The 19,975-nt window shown below is 51.7% G+C and overlaps 2 protein-coding genes across 3 annotated transcripts; both read right to left on the bottom strand.

The window, feature by feature from the left end:
- Window positions 1-37: 37 nt before the first annotated feature.
- GLI1 (GLI family zinc finger 1) lies at window positions 38-10,265 on the bottom strand. The gene is made up of 13 exons (XM_066258808.1): window positions 10,229-10,265; window positions 9,872-10,019; window positions 7,014-7,142; window positions 6,707-6,799; window positions 6,255-6,450; window positions 5,853-5,997; window positions 5,420-5,509; window positions 5,194-5,331; window positions 4,724-4,873; window positions 3,927-4,091; window positions 3,193-3,423; window positions 2,395-2,662; window positions 38-1,978 (listed from the first exon to the last, which is right to left on the bottom strand). Exons 3-13 carry the CDS (start codon window positions 7,111-7,113, stop codon window positions 231-233), a joined length of 3,324 nt encoding a protein of 1,107 aa, XP_066114905.1. The 5' UTR covers window positions 7,114-7,142; window positions 9,872-10,019; window positions 10,229-10,265; the 3' UTR covers window positions 38-230.
- A 426-nt stretch (window positions 10,266-10,691) lies between these two features.
- INHBE (inhibin subunit beta E) lies at window positions 10,692-15,275 on the bottom strand. Of its 2 annotated transcripts, XM_066258806.1 has the most exons (3): window positions 14,613-15,275; window positions 13,570-14,355; window positions 10,692-11,005 (listed from the first exon to the last, which is right to left on the bottom strand). In XM_066258806.1, the coding sequence occupies exons 1-2, from the start codon at window positions 14,908-14,910 to the stop codon at window positions 13,592-13,594; spliced, it is 1,062 nt and encodes a 353-aa protein (XP_066114903.1). In that variant the 5' UTR covers window positions 14,911-15,275; the 3' UTR covers window positions 10,692-11,005; window positions 13,570-13,591. The 2 variants fall into 2 exon arrangements, with proteins under 2 accessions (XP_066114903.1, XP_066114902.1); XM_066258805.1 differs by lacking the exon at window positions 10,692-11,005 and having other exon boundaries at window positions 11,165-14,355.
- Between the last annotated feature and the right edge of the window lie 4,700 nt (window positions 15,276-19,975).

Genomic DNA, 19,975 nt, shown 5'->3' with positions numbered 1-19,975 from the left:
TCGTCCCTTCCCACGATAACATATAAAGCAGAGCTCTTTCTGATGCAGTTCCTTTATTAGGAAAGTGTCATTATCAAATTCCTCCCCAAAATATATACAGATTGTATCCAGCCCCCAGCCCCTACCTCCTATCCTCAGGGCATCCCATGGGGCTATGGCTCCTTCTGACTTCTCTGGGGGAATGGATACCCTTAAGAAAGGTGGATCTGTGATGGGTAGGATTCCACATTTTAGGCACTAGAGTTGAGAAATTGTGTCTCACCAGGCAGGGATCCCAGTAAGACACTCATGTTGCCCACAGCCATGTTGGGGGCTCCAGAGGGAGGTGAGGTGTGTTCAGAGCTGTCCCCTTGATTATGGGATAGGGGAGGACTCAGCCCCTGAGCCTCATCCAGAATAGCCACAAAGTCCAGCTGAGTGTTGTCAAGATCCAGAGAGTCCAGGGGGTTACATACTTGTCCTTCAGGGGGAGGGTACAAGGCAGGACCCCCTCCCAACCTGCCCACCTCAGGGTGGCCACAGCTGGGGTTGGTGCCCCCTGCTTTTAGGGGCCCAAAGCAAGTGGGCAGTGGGGGCAGAAGTCTGGGTGGTGGTGCTGCTGCCCTATGGGAAGGCTTGTTTCCCCCCACTGCAAAATTTTCATGGCATGGTGAAGGGGTAGGATAGGAACCTGACTTGTGATTGGGCAAGTTAGGTGCAAAGCCAGGTCCATATGTGGCCACTGGGGCCTTGGCAGGGCTTGGACTAACCTGGGAACCCCCGAGAAACTTGGGACTCTGGTAGAGAGGTTCCTGGACTAGGAGATCTCCCCTGCCTCCACCCTCCCACAGCAGCTCCTGTTGAGACTGAACATAATTACACACAAGCTGAGCCTTGAACTGTCCTGTGGAGTGAGTGGAGTGATCAAAATTGGGGCCAGGCCTGGATTCTGAAGGAAGATAATCAGGAGGTGGTTGGGTATAGGGGCTTGACTGGGGATATTGTGGAGGAGGCTGGGGGTAGTGGGAGAACAGAGTCTGTGGGCATGAAGGCCCCTCATTGGCGTGGGCATTGAGGCAGGGTGCCAATCCTGTGGAATCAGAACCCATTGGACACCCCTGTTCTGGCTTTACCTGCACATGTCCATAATGTTCAAGGCGAGGACACTGGCTGTAGGCTCCAGGTGGAGCCTTGGGGCCTGAGTACAGCCCAGAGTTGGCAGGGAACTCACTCCATGTTTCTGGGGTGGGGTCAGGATAGGAGATCTGCTGGGGACAGGGGCTGTGGCCATAGTTGGTGGGTGGACCAGGTCCAAGAGGCAGGGAGCCTGGATCCCTAGCTCCATAAGGCTCAGCTGCTGTCCCCTCAGGTCCCCCATAACCTAGTGTATCAGCAGGTGGGAAGTCCACATAGGGATTCAGACCACTGCCCATTATGGAAGTCCCAACCTCTGGCTCCCCCCTTAGCCCTCTGGTATCCACAGCAACATTCTCAGTGATGCTGGGGGGCTGTGGTGAATAGACAGAGGTTTGGAGTTGGGGATCGAAGTTTCGTCCTCCCCCTGCCATGGTGGGGGGTGTGTGAACACAACCCAAGCTCTTGAACCGCTGGACTCTGGCTGGGGCTGGGTGGTCAGCAACTCGGGCTGGGTCACTGGCCCTCCGAGTGACTCCTGCATTGGGGTTGTATCCTGGATACTCAGTTCGGCTTCTCCAAGAAGGTCCAGGAAGACCTCTCATTTGATCTAGGCTGGATGCCGCAGCAGGTGGGGTGCTATCACCTCCCCTGGCTGAAGCATATCTTGCCCGTAGCAGGTAGTGCTGGGTGGGTGTGAGACCAGGCAGAGAGGATGCTTCATTTTCTGGTGGAGAAACAGGAGGAAAAGGGGAGGCCAGGGAGGAGCGGCGGCTGACAGTATAGGCTGAGCTGATGCTGCTGGAGCTGCTGCTGCGGCGGTCAAGAGAAACTGGGGGGGCCAGACGGCGGGACACAGGGGTGCCTGTAGGTGATAAGGAGAAAAGGCAGGTGGTCAGAAAGCCCCCTGAATCTCACACTGCCACTACTAGGGTACAACCTTGTCCTGGAATTCCAGGGAAAGGCTTCCTAACTCTAACCACTTAGTTCTGTCTCTTTCTCCCATGCTCTTTCTACTTCTGCGTCACCAGGGATTCAGAGCTGCTGTGAACAGTTGTACAGGTTGTACACTGCACAATCTTAGGGACAGGATTCACCTCACAGGCTTTGTGTATCACAACAATTTTCTGATGGATGGAAGAAAAGTGTCTTAAAGAAGGGGGACCTTTTCCTAGTGTACAAAGGTATTATATTGCAGCTCTGAAGGGTGAAGTCCTCTTTCCAACCTCAAAGAAGGTCCAGATCTCAGCCCAGCAACCATCCACCACACCCAGGTCTCACCGGTGTGGGTCAAGCTGGGCAGTTTGAGGCCCCGGGGCCCTATTGGCCGGAGCTGATGTAGCTGGTCCAGCCTGAGGTTCTCAAGGCGGCGAAGAGTAGACAGACCAGTGCCAGCAATGCAAGGCCCCTCGTCCAAGCTGGACAGGTCCTCAGTGCTGCCCCCTGTGTTTCCAGTCATTTCCACACCACTGTCTGTATTGGCTGCGCTGCCCGCTGGGGAGTGGTCACTGCTGCAGGATGACTGGGCCCCAGGGCTTGGCTGTGGCTTCTGTGGGGAAGATGAAGGAGGGAGGTGGCACCCTTCCCATTTCCCCACAGCTCCCTGAACTTGGCAAGTGTCCCAGTTAGTGCTGGGGTTGAGGGGAGGCTTACAGGTGTAGAGAGGGTCGAGCAGGTAAGGGACAGGGCAAACTAGAGGAGAAGCATTAATAAGAAACACCTAGTCTGGATCACAGACCACCTGGGCTCAAATTTTTTCTCTTAGTTCTATGACATTGGGTAAATTATGCCTAAATTTCCACATCTGAAAATGGGGAAGGTAAGTTCTTGTGAAGTTTTGTGAGGAGTACATGAAATTGTACACGTAAAGGACTTGGAACCATACAACAAGGCCTATATAAGAATTTCTGAACCAATTAAATAGTTAGACTAAATTCCTTAGATTTGGGGTAGCCCAAGGAGCAACACTGGCACAATGGAGGACTGGCCATAGAAGGATGATAGGAGGGGATGGGCGAATTAAGATGTCACCAATGCAGTTAGGGGTATGGAGGCAGAGGGTTGTCTGGGCTGTCTCACCCTGGCACCCTCAGGCACAGTCAGTTTACTCTCCTCCCTGATGGGGCCTCCATCCCGCTCCCTCTTGGGCTCCACTGTGGAAAGGGATGGTGCCCGCGGCAGGGGGCCATCCCCTCGATGTCTCTTGGTCACGTGGGCGTCAGGACCATGCACTGTCTTGACATGTTTCCGGAGTGAGCTGGGATCCGTGTAGCGTTTGGTGCAGCCAGGGAGCTTACACACATATGGCTTCTGTTTATGGGAAAATGAAGACAGCAGCCAAAGTTGTGAAAGTGGATGAATGCACAAGGAATGCAAAAAATTGGTGGCATCAAGTGAGGACAGGGGGTAAAGTGGGAACACAGAGCATCCAAGAAAGTAAAGTAAGAAGAGTGGGGCCCTGGGAGTAAACAGTGAGAGGCTTGGGAAAGATTAGGGAAACTGACAGCCCATGCCTGAGAAAGATGAAAGGGTGAACCCAGGGCTGTGAGGCCTCATAAACTCAGGGGTTGAAGGGGTCAGGGGTCTCCTTCAGTTAGAATGGGTCTTTTTGGGGTTAGCCCTTTTGCTGGTTAAAGGTAGGGCTAGGGTGGTAAGCAGAAACTCTTAGTTTCACAAAGGTCTCCAGGTGAATTATATAGGCGGGGAGAACTCACCTCTGTGGAGTGGGTGCTGGGCTAAGGGATTTCTTATGGGGGAAACTCTCCGGTAGGTGGCTTCTCAAGTGGGGAGGGTCTCTTAGGTGGGACATTCACCTCATTGGAGTGGGTCCGATTCTGGTGCTTGGCTCGGTCACTGGCATTGCTGAAGGCTTTACTGCAGCCCTCGTGCTCACACATGTATGGCTTCTCACCCGTATGTGACCGCAAGTGCGTCTTCAGATTTTCGAGGCGTGAGTATGACTTCCGGCATCCCTCAAACTGGGGGATGTAGGGGCCAAAGGATAGCTCTCACTCAGGACATGGAATTAGAGGAACTCTAAAGCTCAAAAGGGACATGTATCAGAGAATATAACTCAAGATAGGAGAGCACTGGGGCTTCAGGAGAATTTCCATAATTAGGAGATGAGTGCAGACGAAAGCTGGGGAAAGTGAAGAAGCTGGAGGCAGTCTGCCTGCAGGGACAGGGAGCTGAGGCCAGAGCATCTCCTGGTCAAGCAGGGCAAGTCCCCCTGCATGCGGCCCTTAGCCTGTTTTAGGATGGGGGAGTTTGGCCGTGTCTTCTGTCCTTGATGCTCGGCTCTAGGCAGAATAGTAGACAGGGTGCCTAGGCACAACAGTACTTTCAGAAGTCCCACAAAAATGTTTTAATTTCTTTTAAAAGCAAGGGAAAACCTAGCTTTTAGGTCCAAGAAAGTGTTCTAATATATAATATCAGTATGTTTACCTTCATACAGCACAACATAAAATACACATTTTTAATATTTGTTCATGAAGGAAAGGGCCTACAAAGGCCTAAGTGCCCAGGGTCCATAAAAGCCATAGTGAGGCCCTGCTTTGGTGGGCAGCCCCCATCTAGGGAAGACCCTGGGCTTGGGACGAGGGTGCCTCACCGTGCACTTGTGCGGCTTCTCGCCCGTATGTCTGCGCATGTGGACCACCAGCATGTACTGGGCTTTGAAGGGCCTCAGCTCCCTGGAGCAGCCCCCCCAATGGCACACGAACTCCTTCCGCTCTCCATGGATGTGCTCGCTGTTGATGTGCTGAGGGAGAAGATGCAGAGGCTCTCCAAAGTTCCCCTTTGTCTAGAGACCCAGAACTTCCCATGACCTTCCCACCCACACCATATTCCTCTATGGCTCCACTCCATAGGGGAGGATGGTGCAGGAGGGGACATCATAACCATTTCAGTTCTTCCAGGTTTATGAAACAAATCTATAACTCCTGAGTTTATGCCTGCTCCAAAGGGCACTGACCTCTGACCTCAGTACCTTCTGATCTCCTGCCTTCAGCTTGATTCCAGTGGCCCACCCAGAATTTTCTACAGGCTCCAGCCAGCATTCTGTTACCCCCTGAGGCTCACGTGCACCAGCTGTTCCTGGGAGTCAAATTCCTGGCTGCAGCCATCCCAGCGGCAGTCAGTCTCATACACAGATTCAGGTTCAGGCTTCTCCTCTCTCTCCATGTCTTCCCGCCCATCCAGCATCCCCAGCAGGGGATCCTAAGGCAGTAGATGTAATCCCAGGGTCACTTGGATGACAGCTTTTATTTCACTCAGGTTCCAGAAGTAAAGCCTCCCCCACCCTTACCTGTGTGCCTGTGGAGTTGGGGCTGGACACGTCACCTTCCAAGGGTTCCTCTGGGTACTTGCTAACCAGCATGTCCAGCTCAGACTTCAACTTCCCCAATGGAAGAAGTGAGGGTAATGAAGGTAGAAGTGGGCAGAAGAAAGAGCCCACCTGGGTCTTCCTGCTCTGAGTGCCCCCACCCAAGCATCTGGAAACCCTGAGTTTGGGAGAGACTTCCTCCTCAGACTGCACCGATAAAAGGGTGGGCTAAAGGTGGTATCTCATTTGGAAGAGTTTGATTCAACTCCAAGAGTGAACTCCAACACCTACATCCCTTTAATTTTCTGGTACTGACACTTTTACATCCCCTGTCCTTCCTTCATGTTCCCCTGTAAAGTCCTCTCCCTACCCCCTTGAGCTGAGGGAAATCAAGTGGTAACATGAGAGCTCTCACCTGGCAAGTTGGGAGAGGTCCCCGGGACTGAGGATGTGGCATCATCCCCCCGTGAGTGGGGTCATGGGGACCGCAGGGTTGGACCCCAAAGGATGGCGAGGTCCCTTTTTGGTGATTCATCTGGGGTGGGAATCCCAGAGATGGGCTGAGGAGGAGGAGGAGGGGAAGCAGTTACTTAGGACTATCACCTCAAAAATTCTCAGGAGTTCTGGGACTATGTGGAGGGTGCCTGGAAAACAGTCTGGTTAGTGGCTGAGGCAGTCCCAAGGCGATATTGAGGAGGGCTTCAACACCTTTGAAATGATAAGGATTCAAATAGGGTCAGGTCGTTTGGAGGGCTTGAGGCTTTTAATAGGGTTTGGTAGGGTCTTTTGGGGCCTCTTAGCCTGAGGCTGTCTGCACCTCATCGTGCTGATAGAGAGGTGACCATAGGAGCCCCCCGGAGAGGCACAATGTGAGTTGATGAAGGCCACCAGGGAGCTGGGTGAGGTTCGGATTACTGTCTGCAGGTCCAGGCTGGCATCTGACAGAGGTGAAATGGAGAGTGCCCGCTTCTTGGTCAATTTGACTCCACTCCAGGGAGGAGGAAAGAGAGGGGCTGGGCAGGAAACAGGGGAGATAAATATGGTAAAGGGGCATGTTTCTCTATGCACCCAGTCCGTTCTCTCAGCAAAAAAAATGACACTTGACTCTGCCTTGCCCTATTGGCCCTATCTGTGACCTGATCATGCTCTGATCCCTTGATCCCATCCAAGCGTTTCCTTCACCAAATTAGATCCCCTGCCCTCCCACTTTCTCCCTCAGGGCAAGTCCCAGAGGAGCAGAAAGGGAAGATGTGTTGCCTGAGGCCTCACCCTCTGTGCAGCTGTTGGTGTCTCTGGTTGGCCCATAATTGTGGGGGCCAGACATGAGGTTGGCCTGATGGCAGAAGGGCAGACCAGACATTCCTAGAAGAGAGAAACAACTGGAATGGGGAACACACAAGGTTTCACCTTGAAACCCCAGGCAAGGCCTGATCCCATATTCCAAGTCCATATTACATGGGGCCTCAAATCTTACAGGTGGGAAACTGGCATGTGATAAGAGATAAGAGAGGGATACTTGGGGCAGGGTGAGAGATCTGCCAGTTCTCAAGGCCCAGTGATTGGTATATGCACTGACCTTCTGTCCCCGTGCTCAGGGCCCCCTGACTGGGGAGAGGCCTGAGACAGCAGGGCTCGCCATAGCTACTGACTGGTGGTGGGGTCATCGAGTTGAACATGGTATCTCAGAGAGGAAAGTGTGGGAACACTGCAGGAGCGGAAAGGAGATCTACAAGTTATACAGGTGGGAGGGAAACAGGGAAGGTCAGATAACTCAGGCACAGAACCCTGGACAGAGCTTCCTCTGTGCCTCCAGCTCCTCCAAGACATCTGCCATGGGAAATCAGGTTATAATGAGCATCAACCTTGCCAGGTTGAAGATTAGGAGTCCCAAAGAGGCAGGGAAACTTGGAGATTTTTATGGGAACTGGGTGGGAATTTTGACTGTGTGGTCTGTGTGTGTACAGGAGAACGTTGTGGACTAATTGTGCCTATGCGCTCCAAGTGATTTTAATACTATGGACTCTATTAGTTCCTTCTCTGACCATGGGCCAGCTTTGAGGGGTGGGATGGAACTCAGGCGGAGCGTCTAACTTCAAGCACTATGCCGGCGATTCTGCCTGGGCCCTTTACTGTTCCTTCAGGAGCAGCCCGCCCACAATCTCTATAGTGTCCAGCAGAGGGAGCCCTCGCCACAGCCCAGGCAGTAAGGCTGGTGGGGCCAGGAGGGAGCATGGACGATTTTGCCCTTTTCTCTTTATAAAGCAAAAAAACTGTGTAGAATGGGATAGGGTTTCTGAGGGGAACCTCCTGGGTCCGCTGCGCACAAAGGCTGGATACTGGTGTTATTCTGGTGTATTTTGAATCTGGGCGCCTAACTCTTTTGGTCTGTTTTGAGGGGACAGGACAGTGAGGGAAGGCTTTGGGAGAATAAAAAAACAAAGTCATCATCCATTAGGGGTAGCCGCCGCTGTCCACTAGTCTCCTCGAACTCCAGTTTCATTCCACCCCGGGTTTTCTGGCCTCCCGGGACTGAGGGTTGGGTGGGGCGGGGTAGGGTGGAGAACAACCCGGAGCGGGCCGGCCAGCGCGGTGGGTGATCCCGGGATGCTGGGATTTAGGGTGAGGGCGGGGTAAGATGGGGAGCGGAACCTGGACCCCATGACCCAGCCGGAGTCCTTCAGCCAAGACTGTATCCTCCTTTCCTAGCGGCGATCAGGATCCCGCACCCAAGACCTCTCAACTTGACCTTGGCATTGGGGGCGGGGGTGGGGGGTGGTACGGAACGACACAGCTGGCTGGCAGCTGGATGGGGGGGGGCCACTTCTCCCGCCTCCTTCTATGACTCACCCAGAGGAAAGAGGCGGGGGCTCGCAAACGACCCCCTCAAACACTTAAGAGACTCCCCCAAACGTACCTATTCAGTCATTTTTCGGCCCTACTGTCCAGCCTCAGGGGAGCCGCGATGGAAATAGAACAAGTCTCCTTGCCCACGCGTGCCAGGCCCACCCACGACTCCCCTTCACATTAGTTAAAGGAAATTTTAGCTAACTTTTGCTAACTTTTAGTTCAATTTTTCTGGGGTGTGGATGAGAGCACAGGATGGGGCAAGGAGCTAGCTCTAGGGTCTCCCGCCTGGAGCCCTGAATCATCCGTGTCTCCCTATTTTCCAGTCTCTCTCGCACCCCCGTTCCCCAGCTCCCAGGAGTCGGCCCCGCCCCCCTTCTCGCGGTCCCGCCTTCTCCACCCCCTTGCCTCCTCGGCCCACCCAAGTCGCCGCCGCAGGCTCTGGCTGCAGACTGCTCGGCTTCCCCCGCCCGCCCTGGGAGCCTAGTAGAGCGAGCCGCAGTGAAGCGGAGGAGTGTTGAGAGGCGGGACACAGTACATTCTTCCCTCCTCCCCTCAGTGCATCCAAAAAGCTGGCAGTGGCGTCCGGGGTGTGTATGGGGGGGGGGGGGACTATTGGAGAGTGAGGGTCCTAGTGTCAGAGTGGAAAAGAAAGAATACAGAAACTTTAAGGAGAGAAAGTGACTGGATAAATAAAATAAGGTCAGGAGGGAAGGCGTCAGGACACCTTAGGTTCCTGGGTATCTCAGCTGGCTTCCCAAGGGTTAACCCCAATAGACCCCCGGGAACCCCCATAGTGACGTAAAGGGCGGGGTCTCTACCGCCTGGCGGGGGATGCCGGGGAGATAGGGTAAAACACCCTAACTCTAGCCCTTACAACTACCCGGGGAAGTCGCCCCGCCCTCTTCCTCTACCGGACCGTAAAGACCTATCCTATTAAGACCCCAGTTCTCCAGCCCCCTAAAACTTTCATTTCGCAGTCTCAATGGGATCCCCTTTCCCTAATCCTGCCCCCAAAGCTAGCTGCCCAGGGCAGATTGTTTCGGGGTCACAGGGCCTGAAAGAGGCTTCAGAGCGGGGAGCAAGGGCAGGCAGGGTGGTCTGAACTAGAGGAAGGGGGGCCTCGGCCCCTCAGCTCCCGTTTGGGAGGAGGGCCAACAGGGATGCACCAGCAGGCAGTGGCCAGTGGTCTTGACCAGTCCCAGTAGGGGTCTCCCTGCCGCTGGCCCCGCTATCCTGGTGGTCCTGAGGTCAGAGGGTCAAAACAAGGGTTTCTGGGCTCTTCCTTAGCACCCTGCCCACAAACCTTGGGACTCAGGAGTCCACAGTCCTTGGGGAGTCATCCTAGAGCCTAAATTAAACACTGGCCCCTTCTGCTCCCTTCCTTGTCCAGAAGACACTCCTTTTTCCAAAACACATGCACCATCAAGCACATCTGTCACACGACAGGTTAGAGGTTCTAGCCCAGCCGACCCCCATTGGTTTTATCACCTCACACACACCCATTCCCACCCCACCAAGGGTTTTCTCCTTAGCTGTTCCCTCTTTTCAGAAACACTGACGTCTTCCTGCCGGCGCTCAGAGACACACCTGGAGTTCCCTTTCTACCACGCAGACCTCCAGCTAAACGTCCCTCCAACCTCTTCATCCCAACCTCATGAAAGTGAGATGTTTCTAATGTATGGGAGAGGCGGAGACAGACAAAGAGATCCACAGTTTCCTGAGACAGACACACAGACTGTCAGGAGAAAAAAAGATACAGAGAAAGAGAGACAAAAATGAAAAAATTCTCCAAACTTTCTAATATCTCACTCCAGGCTCTCCCACCCCAGTATTGCCTCTATGCCCCACTTCTCCCTCTGGGCAAAGTCCCTCCCAAGCAGAGCATCCCCTCAGGCCCCCTCTTCCACCTCTCCCAGGTGGTCCCCCGCCTGCCCCCCTTCTCACCTCAGTCTAGGCGCTGGGCTCGGGATGCGCGGTCCAGGGCTGCAGCCTGGGCTGGGGGGTGTAAAGTGGGGAGGGGGGGCAGACGGGGCCACGGCAGCGCAGCCTCAGGGCCACCCCCACCCCCCTAACCTGGCCCCCAGCCCTCCCGCCGGCCCAGCCCACTGGGCTGCGAGCCGGGACCACCCGCGAGAAGCGCAAACTTTTTTTTCCCCTAATGCAAAAACTTTTTCTCGCTCAAGCCGCTGGCGCGCCGCCGCTCTTCCCGCTCGCCCTTCGCCTCCCTCCTATTTTCTTCCCTCTTGCCGTTCTGTGGGATGAGGCAGGGTAGTTGGAAGCAAGAGAGGGGGTGCCGGGCTTTTTGCACCCCCAGGACCCCCAGGATCCTCCCCCTCCCTTGAGGGACCCTATGCTGCCTACCCCCCCCCCCCCCCCGCCCCACCGCCGCTGAACACGCTGCTGGTGGTGGGCAGTAAATCCCGGCATGGATCCTTGGATCGGCTGCCCACGAAGAGGCTCTGAACCATAGCCAGAAAAAAACAGATTGAGAAATATAATGAGGGCGGGAAGGGGTCGACAAAAAGTTCATCCCAGAAAGATAATGTTGGAGGTAGGGTGGTCGACTTTGGTTTGTGCTAACTGAGCATTCCGCCAACTTGCCGTTTATCCGCTGTTCAAACCTTTTGGATAGAACATGAAGGAGTTGGAATGGAGTTGGGATTTGGTGGAAACAGGATTGTGACAGCCTCGGCTGAGGCCTCTGGGCGGAAGGTGAGGGGTCTGTGGAGCATAAGAGGAACAGAGGCTGAGTCTCTGGGTGCAGGGTGTGTGTTCACAAGAACCCTAGCACTGAAGCAGTATTCTCGAATAAGCCCGATTCTCCTGGGTCTTGAAGTTCTGGAGACTGCGGCTACCTCCGCACCTCTGCGCTGCCCGCTCTTTTTTTTTTTTTTCAAGGTTGTCTGCTCCCTCTGCTGGTCAATTTGGCACAATACATCCTCTTGGAGTCTAGAAGTAGAGGAAACTAGGGAAGCTAAAGAAGTAAGTAGGCTTTACAGGTCCCCTCACCAAAACCCAGTTAGGAGTCCAGGGAGAGGGTTGTATGAGCCCAAAGAAATGGAGGGGCACACTGGCAGAAGCTTCTATTGCAGAGAGGTAGTGTCTGATTGGGAGTGCCCTGTCTCTTTGGATTTGTGTTGTCAGAATGATCAGATTCAGGAGAAGCAGCAGCTATTTTATTTTCTCTGAATTTTCTTTATGAGAAAGGGGAGAAAACATGGTGGGGGAAATGGGTGCTTTATTTTTTATTAACCCTGAGACAGACCTCCCACATTCTAACTCTGCTTCTAAGAACCAACTCCTTAACTCTGGATGGTTAGTAGGCTAACTGTTCAGTCTGAGGGTCAAGGGAAAGAGGTGAAACTAAAAAGAGGTTTGAGGTCAGACAAATATAGATAGTAGCTATGAGGGACAGATAAGGAATCCTATTTGAGCTTTCTCCCACATGTTACTTTGACCTAGACACCAGTTATACCTAGACGGTCAAGCAACAGCAGAGGCCACTGGAGAAGAAGAGGCCCTACACATGTTCCTGTCTCAGCTGCGCGCCTTGTCTTCCAGGGTAGTTTTTTTTTTTTTTTAGGTTTTATTTATTTTTATTTATTTATTTTTTACAGAGACAGAGAGTGAGTCAGAGAGAGGGATAGACAGGGACAGACAGACAGGAACAGAGAGAGATGAGAAGCATCAATCAACCGAGCAACCCCTTGCTGGAGCCAGCGACCTTGGGTCCAAGCTGGCGAGCCTTGCTCAAACCAGATGAGCCCGTACTCAAGCTGGTGACCTCGGGGTCTCAAACCTGGTTCCTTCTGCATCCCAGTCCGATGCTCTATTCACTGCGCCACTGCCTGGTCAGGCTCTTCCAGGGTAGTTTAAAAAATGTTTTATTTTATTTTATTTTTTTTTTAAGTTTTTTTTTTTTTAATTTTATTTTTTTAAATTTAATTGTTTTTTAGTTTATTCATTTTTAGAGAGAAGAGAGAGGAGAGAGAGAGACAGGGGGGAGGAGCTGGAAGCATCAACTCCCATATGTGCCTTGACCAGGCAAGCCCAGGGTTTTGAACCGGCGACCTCAGCATTTCCAGGTCAACGCTTTATCCACTGCGCCACCACAGGTCAGGCCAAAAAATGTTTTATTTTTGATGAGACAGAGACATCGATTTGTTCATTCATTCGTTGATTCTTGTATGTGCCCTGACTGGGATCAGACCTACAACCTTGGCATATCAGGACAATGCTCTAATCAACTGAGTTACCCAGTCAGGGCCCCAGGTTAGTTCTTTTATAATACACTGCTTTCTCCTTCCCACACTGCTTTCTCTAGATCAGCGATTCTCAAATATTTGGTTTCAAGACCACTTTACACTTTAAATTATTGACTTTTTGTTTATGGGGTTTATATCAAATTATCATATTAAAAATTAAAACTGAAAAAACTTTGCTATACAAGCACACATCCAATTAACAATGATGTCAGAAAGATGATATAATCACATGTCACAGCCTCTAGAAAACTCCACGGTAATAAAAATAAAAAAGCAACATCTTAGTATTATTATGAAAATAGTTTTGACCCTGTGGACACACATGAAAGGCCCTCAGGAACCTCCCAGGGGTCCCCAGACCACACCTTGAAAACCATTGCTCTGGACCCATCACCCCAGCACTTCTTTATGACTCAAACTTGTTCCCCTCCCCCCTGATTTTTTGGAAAGGATAAATGTTTGTCTCCCCAGTGGGTCCTGCTTCCCACTGGGAAGAACCAAGGAACTTCTTGGACTCAACACTGCTCTCTCCTGACTCTCATTTCTGGCTCTCCTAACACCTTTCCTCAGTCCTTTACCTATCTCCCTCTTGACCCTCCCTTGAAGTACTTCAACAGTCCTATCCTTGGCCAACCTGTTTCCCCTGCCCCCAAGTCTGCTGGACCTTGGTCTGCTTCTTCCATTTCTCACTTGAGGACTTCCTCTTCTTGAAAGAAACTAAGTCATTTTTCCTGGCCTGCTTCTTCCCTCCCTTGCCTCTGACATTTTCTCATAGGGCTTAGGGTAGGAAATCATGCTTCCTGGGTAGATTCCAGCAGAGGACCCACTTTCCCCATCTCCCCAAACATCAACCAGCCTGGAATAGGCCCGGTTTGGACAAGAAAGTGTCCATTCGGGTTCCATAGAGGTCAACCCAGTCATACTGCCAGGTGGCCTATTGGGTGGGGGTGCAGATCAAGAATCTGATGCCCGCAGCCACAGATGCCCTTTGCCTGGGAACCCTCAACTTGATCTCTTTACTTCAGACTGCCAGGTCCTCTTGCTAGCTGCAGCCACAGGCCTCCACCACCATATCTGGCACATCTGTCTTGACCACATTGCCATCCTGATTTAGGTAGAGGAGGGAGAGAGGCCTTCGGGCAGTAGGGACACAGCAGGAGGTACCCAAGGGCCAAGGGTTGTTGGCCTTGAGGAGGCTGAAGACAGCCGAATGGAAGGAGGCAGCAATGCCTGGGCTGCCAGCTAGGTGAGAGGGGCACTGCCCACTGCAGTAATTCAGCTGGTACCCCTCAGGCTGCAGGATCCAGTCCCGCCATCCCAGTTCCTGGAAGTCTACGTAATGGTCTCGCTTACAACATAAGGGAGTCTCAGGCTCACAGGTGGGAGTCCTCCTCCTGGCCCGGCTGGCTCCCAGCTCATTGGGCTGGATCTTAAACTCCAGGAAGGGCCGCTGGTTTCCCTCTGTGTCCAGGAGTTGTTGGAGGAGGGGTTGTCCGGCAGTTGTGCTGTTGCCTTCTAGGGGTCTGCATTCCAGTTGGAGTCTCAGTACACTAGACCTCTCACCGCTCAGGCCACTAGAGGGCAGAGTCAGGGCATGCCAGCCAGGGGTTGTAATTTGGTGCTCAGCCAGGAAGTTGCAGGGCGCTCTGTGTCTCCTTCTTGTGCCCAATCGGAAGATTCTTAAGTAAAGAGTGCTAGGAAGGGTGGGGCGCACATGCAGCCATAGGCACATATGGTATGGATGGTGGAACCGAGGAGTAGACAGGTGGAAGGTGAGCATGGAATTGCAGGTTGAAGTGGAGGAGTCTGCCAGAAAGATGGATAAAAGACTGAAGAACTGAGCAGAGATGGAGCTCTCCTCTGAGACTCCTGCAATCCCTGCTCACTGCTCTCTTTAGCACCCACCTTTGGAAGAAACAGGGACTGCCTTGTATCCTCCACACCCAGTTCCTGCCCCAACTTCTCCTCCTTCTTCCTCACCCAGCTCTGTCTGCCTTTTCTGTCAGTCTCCGGTTCTGCCTCCCTGTCCCTGTCTGTTCTCTGCCTGTCTCTCCCTCACCTACCTGTGGTGGTAGCAAAGCTGATGACTTCTCCCCCATTCGTCGGAGCCACACTTCCCTGCTGTAGTCTCTGGAGAGCTCTGGTCAGTGCTGCCTGGGGTGGAGGATTAGTTATTCTGGGACGACTGGTCAGGTGCAGACCCTCCAGAATTTGCTGCTTAGCTAGCTCCAGGACTATAGCTCGTTCTGCTTGGGGCGCCAGAGTGAGACCCCCACAGGAGGGACACAGAGACCTTGCCCCCTGCACCCACATCAGGGCCCACAGCAACACCAGCTGGAGCTGGACATCAAGGAGCCCCATGTTGCTGATGAATGGCCCTGGGTCTGGACGGAAGTCTTGGATGGCAGTTTCTCCTTCTGTTGAGTCTGATTGCGTGAAGGCCAATTAAGGCACAGCAGCAGCAACCAGTGCCACACCTACCCTTAGCCAAGGGTAGAGCCACCTGTCTTCTATTGCTTGGCGGAAAATTGGTGGTCTGATGGATAGCTGTGTTAAGCACAGTCTGCCAGTTTGACCACAGCTTGTGTCTGGTTACTGGCTGGGGCCTCTTTAGAGTCCACAGCCTGGGGCTCCCTCACCTCGTGGTCAGCCGGCAGACCTACCCTCTGAGCCCCAGATTGGCCAGCTCTGCTGCCTATCAAATCCCTGCAGGGCGTAGATGTCCCCACTGCAGCTCAGGTTTCACCATCTGGCCCTGATCACTGATCTTAAGGTGGAGGTATGGGGGTGGGGGTGGGAATAATGTGGACACGCATGATGCAAGAAAGAGGATGATTTCACATGGTCAGCCCTCAAGGTCTGGGACTTGGTGGGGAGGACTCCGTATAGCAAGGTGGGGAAGGGCAATTTCCCCTTTTATTTTAGCCTTCCTAGCTTGCTCTGTGGCTACTCCTGCAGCAGTTATGACACAGTTGTGAGTTCCAGTGGTTATGTCTCTGCAGTCTCTGGGCAAGAAGGAACTCTGGTTTCTATTTCTAGCAATAGGTCTGAGAGAAGGGTGAGAGGTTGGGGTGAGGGCAGGAGGAACTGAGTCCTTTTGCCCAGGCCAAGGTGGCAGTGCCACAGGACACAAAAGTCACCCCATGACCCTGCCTGTGCTGGCTGCTCAGAGTCCAGTTGGACTGGAGCAATATGTGGAGGAGGGCAGGGGCATGGGGTTGGCATGTACTGTGATGTCTGGGGAACCCAAAATGGTAAGGGTGGGATGATGCAACCTTACAGAGGGCAGAGTCCATCAAGGCTGGCATAGGACATAGGACTTAGGAGGGCCTATATCCAGCTTGCTGCTCATTCTTTTTCAAGGGACTGTGAGAGTTGCCTAAATGTGGGACACCCTAGAAGTGCTACCAGGTCTCTGTTAATGGGATTGGGAAATGGGAGGTTTAAAGGACTTTAAAGAGTAGAGTAAAACAAAAAGAGTGGAGCAAGCTTAGTTTCAATCCTAGCCCTTATTATCACACTTCCTCTCTGAGTCTCAGTACCACCAATGACCACCATGTGGCAGTGCTTTGCTACTGGACACCAACCCTCCTGGAGCTGACCAGTTTCCCAGGGAAGGGGCTACTCTGGAAAATGAGCGGAGAGATGCAGCGCTTCCCAACCTCTCACTTTGGGGACCCTGACTCTCCAACAGGAGACAGAGAAGCTGGGCTCTCTGCTGTCTCATCTCACTACTGCCAGAGGTCAGGACCCACATCACTGCTACCTCTGGTTTTAGATCTAATCCCACTGACAGGTTGCAACGGAGCTAGGTGGTGGGTGAGAGGCTCTTACTAGAAACTCAAGACACCATGTGGTAGGGACTTGGGAGAAGGGCCAGTGACACTTTATAGACCCTCCTATCTCCCTACATTTCTCCTCAGGTTCTGAAACATTCAAACCCCTTTGTCCAGCACTCTCCCAGCTCCCAGCTCCCTCTTTGTTGGTCCAGCTGGTGATAGCCCTCTACCCCCTGGGGTCTGGACTATAGAACTGCAAAGTAGAGGTTTCTGTGCATGGCAGTGTTTCAGAGGGCTTCCCTGTTGGTGTCAGGAGACAGAGTCAAGGGAAGCAGCAAGAAGTTGCTGCAAGAGTCGCTGGCCCTATGGCTCTCTCACCCTGTCAGGTGCCCCCAATTTCCAGTTCTTCCTATTCTCTTGCTGCTGTGCCTGGCCTGGCCCTACCTCCCCGCTGACACTTACGTCAGAATCCAGCTATAAATATGCTCTTAGCATCTTAGTCACTTTTCCCAAGAAGTGCTCCCGGGTTATAAATACCCCAGCCATCTGCCTCACAAGCCCGCCCTACCACCAACCTGGGGGGTAGTGACAAGGCTTAGGGTGGGTAAGGAAGTAGAAGAAACCTGAGTGATTATCTTGCCCAAATGAGAAAAGCCTGACAGTCTAGAGTTAGGGGCCTGGGGACTATAGAAGAAAAGGTTCAGAAGAATACAGGCCCACTCTTTCTCCTTGTTACAAAAGGCAGAGCCAAAGAAGAAAGAGAATACAACTGATTTTGTGTTTATTTAAAATGTTGCCATTTTAGCCTTGCCTGTGGTGGCGCAGTGGATAAAGCACCACCCTGGAACACTGAGGTTGCTGGTTCAAAACCCTGGGCTTGCCTAGTCAAGGCACATATGGGAGTTGATGCTTCCTGCTCCTCCCCCCTTCTCTCTCTCTCTCTCTCTCTCTCTCTCTCTTTCTCCTCTCTCTCTTCTCTAAAAATGAATAAATAAAAAAAATAATTTAAATAATGTTGCCCTTTTTTATGGCCAGTGAGCTCAGTTGGTTAGAGCGTGGTGCTAATAATAAAATTTTACCATTTTGTTCATCATGAATTAAAAAAATATTTTAATGTTTGTTTTTTGACTTTAGAGAGAGGAAGGGAGAGAGAGCAGGAAAGAGACTGGAACATTTATTCCTTTATGTGCCCTGACAGGGGATCGAACCAGCAACCTCTGCACCTCATGATGATGCTCTAACCAGCCAAGCTATCTGGCCAGGGCACATCATGGATTTTTTTTTTGCTTTAATTTTGATGTTTTAAAAATATTGAATTAAGATATTTATCTTGATTGAGGAATTTTTTGGCATCTCTTAAAATATTGCCCCTAAGGCAAGTGGTTCACTTCACTTCATCTTAGTCTTGGCACTGGGGACTGAATTGGTAGTGGGAGAGAGGTGAGTTAGTCAGATCTGGGAGGGGTATGGCGTGGAGGGAGTACTAAAAGATTTCTTTAGATTTTCTCCTTAGATGAAGATCACAAGTCAAAGATGGGATAACTTCCATGAATTTGCTCAGGAAACTCAGTGCAGCTCAGATTTGCCCTCCCCCTAGAAGGTTCCTATCAAACTTTCTCCTCTAGGGTTCTTATTCCGGGATCTCCGACCCTGGTAGAAGGGTGTAATATGCTGAGCAAACACAGACATCACGTAATCCAAAGGACACATGGGTTTTGTGAAAATTTGGCCTTGGGGCTGCAGACAATATCGACCCCATGGTTTAGGGCTATCCAATCAAAGGAAGGAGATGGTGGGGGAAGAGGGCAAAGGTCTAGAGCAGCGATTTTCAACCTTTTTCATCTCATGGCACATGTAAACTAGTTACTAAAATTCTGTGGCACACCAAAAAATATAATTTTTGCTGATCTGGCAAAAAAATAGGTATAATTTTGATTGATTTACAAGACAAAATAAATATTACCTATCCTTTTTGCTCCAAAGTGACTTTAAAAAAAATCAAGTGTCTATTCTTGTATTTAAGGATTTCTTGTACCAAGAATTAACCAATCACAGACACAACCTTATTATGTGACATGACCAAGAAGATGCAACCCTACTATATGACCTATATATTTAAGGTTTAAGAGAGGGCATTCACACCTGATAGCAACTGTTATTATTATTTTATTTTATTTTATTTTTTATGGGGTTAGCCAACTTTATTTTTTTAAACCTTTTATTTTATTTTATTTTTTTATTCATTTTAGAAAGGAGAGAGAGAGAGAGAGAGAAGGGGGGAGGAGCAGGAAGCATCAACTCCCATATGTGCCTTGACCAGGCAAGCCCAGGGTTTCAAACTGGCAACCTCAGCATTTCTAGGTCGACGCTTTATCCACTGCACCACCACAGGTCAGGCCTGTTATTATTATTTTTTATTTGACAATCTAAGAGAAGAGAGGCCCATGCCCCTGACTAAATAGTCAAGTACTGCATGTTTTAAAAATTCTTGTAGCACTCTGGTTGAAAATTGCTGGTCTAGGCCCTGGCTGGTTGGCTCAGTGGTAGAGCGTCGGCCTGGCGTGCAGGAGTCCCAGGTTCGATTCCCGGCCAGGGCACACAGGAGAGGCACCCATCTGCTTCTCCACCCCTCCCCCTCTCCTTCCTCTCTGTCTCTTTCTTCCCCTCCCACAGCCGAGGCTCCATTGGAGCAAAAAGTTGACCCGGGCGCTGGGGATGGCTCCGTGGCCTCTGCCCCAGGCGCTGGAGTAGCTCTGGTCGCAACAGAGCAATGCCCCAGATGGGCAGAGCATCGCCCCCTGGTGGGCATGCCAGGTGGATCCCGGTCGGGTGCATGCGGGAGTCTGACTGCCTCCCCGTTTCCAACTTCAGAAAAATACAAAAAAAGAAAAAAAAATTTCTGGTCTAGAGAGAACCCTGTCTCAGAGAGAATGTCTCCATCTTCTTACTCCAGGCCTTTCCCCCCTCCCTGTCCCACTCTAGTGGCCCTTCGCCAGTTCCAGCTTCCAAGCAGGACTCCTGGATGGAGTTCTGGGGGTTGGTGAAAAGAAAGTAGCCATCTCTGAGCCATTCCTCTGCCTCTCACCACATGCATGCCCACAGGTTGCTGGCCTACTTGCTTACTGAGCAGTGATGTCTTATGTCTTGGAGAGAGTACAGGGGGAGGAGAGCAGCAGGTAAAACCTAAGTCTTTATTAGCCTTGAGACCAGAAAAGATGGTCCTGAGAAGGTGAAAGGGTCCTATCAAAGAAGGGGAAGCAGTGTGGGAAGGAAGTGGCATGAAGTATAGGATGGACACAGTAGCTCAGTCCTGAGGAAACTGTGTGAGGGGAGTAGAAATGGGCGAGACAGGCAGATTGTGTGTCATCCAGTGTGTCAGTCAGGGTATTGGCAGGAGACAAAAGGCACACTCAGCTCTCTGTGTTTGCATCACTGAGAAGACTTAATGAAGGACTTCTTTACAGAGGTATGGACAGGGTTAAGGGAAACAATGAGGGATGTTGAAGTACCTGGGGACTGGTAAGAGTAGAGAGCCATTACAAGCTGCTAGCGTGGAAATAGTGATAACAGAACCCAGGCTGAGCTGGAGCTATGGAAAAGGAAGCCAGACAGGAGCCCGAGAGACATGGTCACAGCCACAGTCACAC

This window comes from Saccopteryx bilineata, chromosome 2 (genome assembly GCF_036850765.1).
Source record: "Saccopteryx bilineata isolate mSacBil1 chromosome 2, mSacBil1_pri_phased_curated, whole genome shotgun sequence".
NCBI classification, from domain to species: Eukaryota; Metazoa; Chordata; class Mammalia; order Chiroptera; family Emballonuridae; genus Saccopteryx; species Saccopteryx bilineata.
Note: the sequence above shows the minus strand (reverse complement) of the source record. Positions and strands in the feature narration are given on the sequence as shown.

Bases quoted from the DNA above. Each gene is read 5' to 3' on its own strand.
- GLI1 (XM_066258808.1), bottom strand. From the start codon at position 7,113: ATGTTCAACTCGATGACCCCACCACCAGTCAGTAGCTATGGCGAGCCC. The intron at 4,874-5,193 runs GTGAGCCTCAGG...CTTCTCCCTCAG, and splicing joins CCCAGGAACAGCTGGTGCAC to CACATCAACAGCGAGCACAT. The intron at 2,663-3,192 runs GTGAGACAGCCC...TCTTCCCCACAG, and splicing joins CTGTGCCTGAGGGTGCCAGG to AAGCCACAGCCAAGCCCTGG.
- INHBE (XM_066258806.1), bottom strand. From the start codon at position 14,910: ATGGGGCTCCTTGATGTCCAGCTCCAGCTGGTGTTGCTGTGGGCCCTG. The intron at 14,356-14,612 runs GTAGGTGAGGGA...TCTTTCTGGCAG, and splicing joins CAGCTTTGCTACCACCACAG to ACTCCTCCACTTCAACCTGC.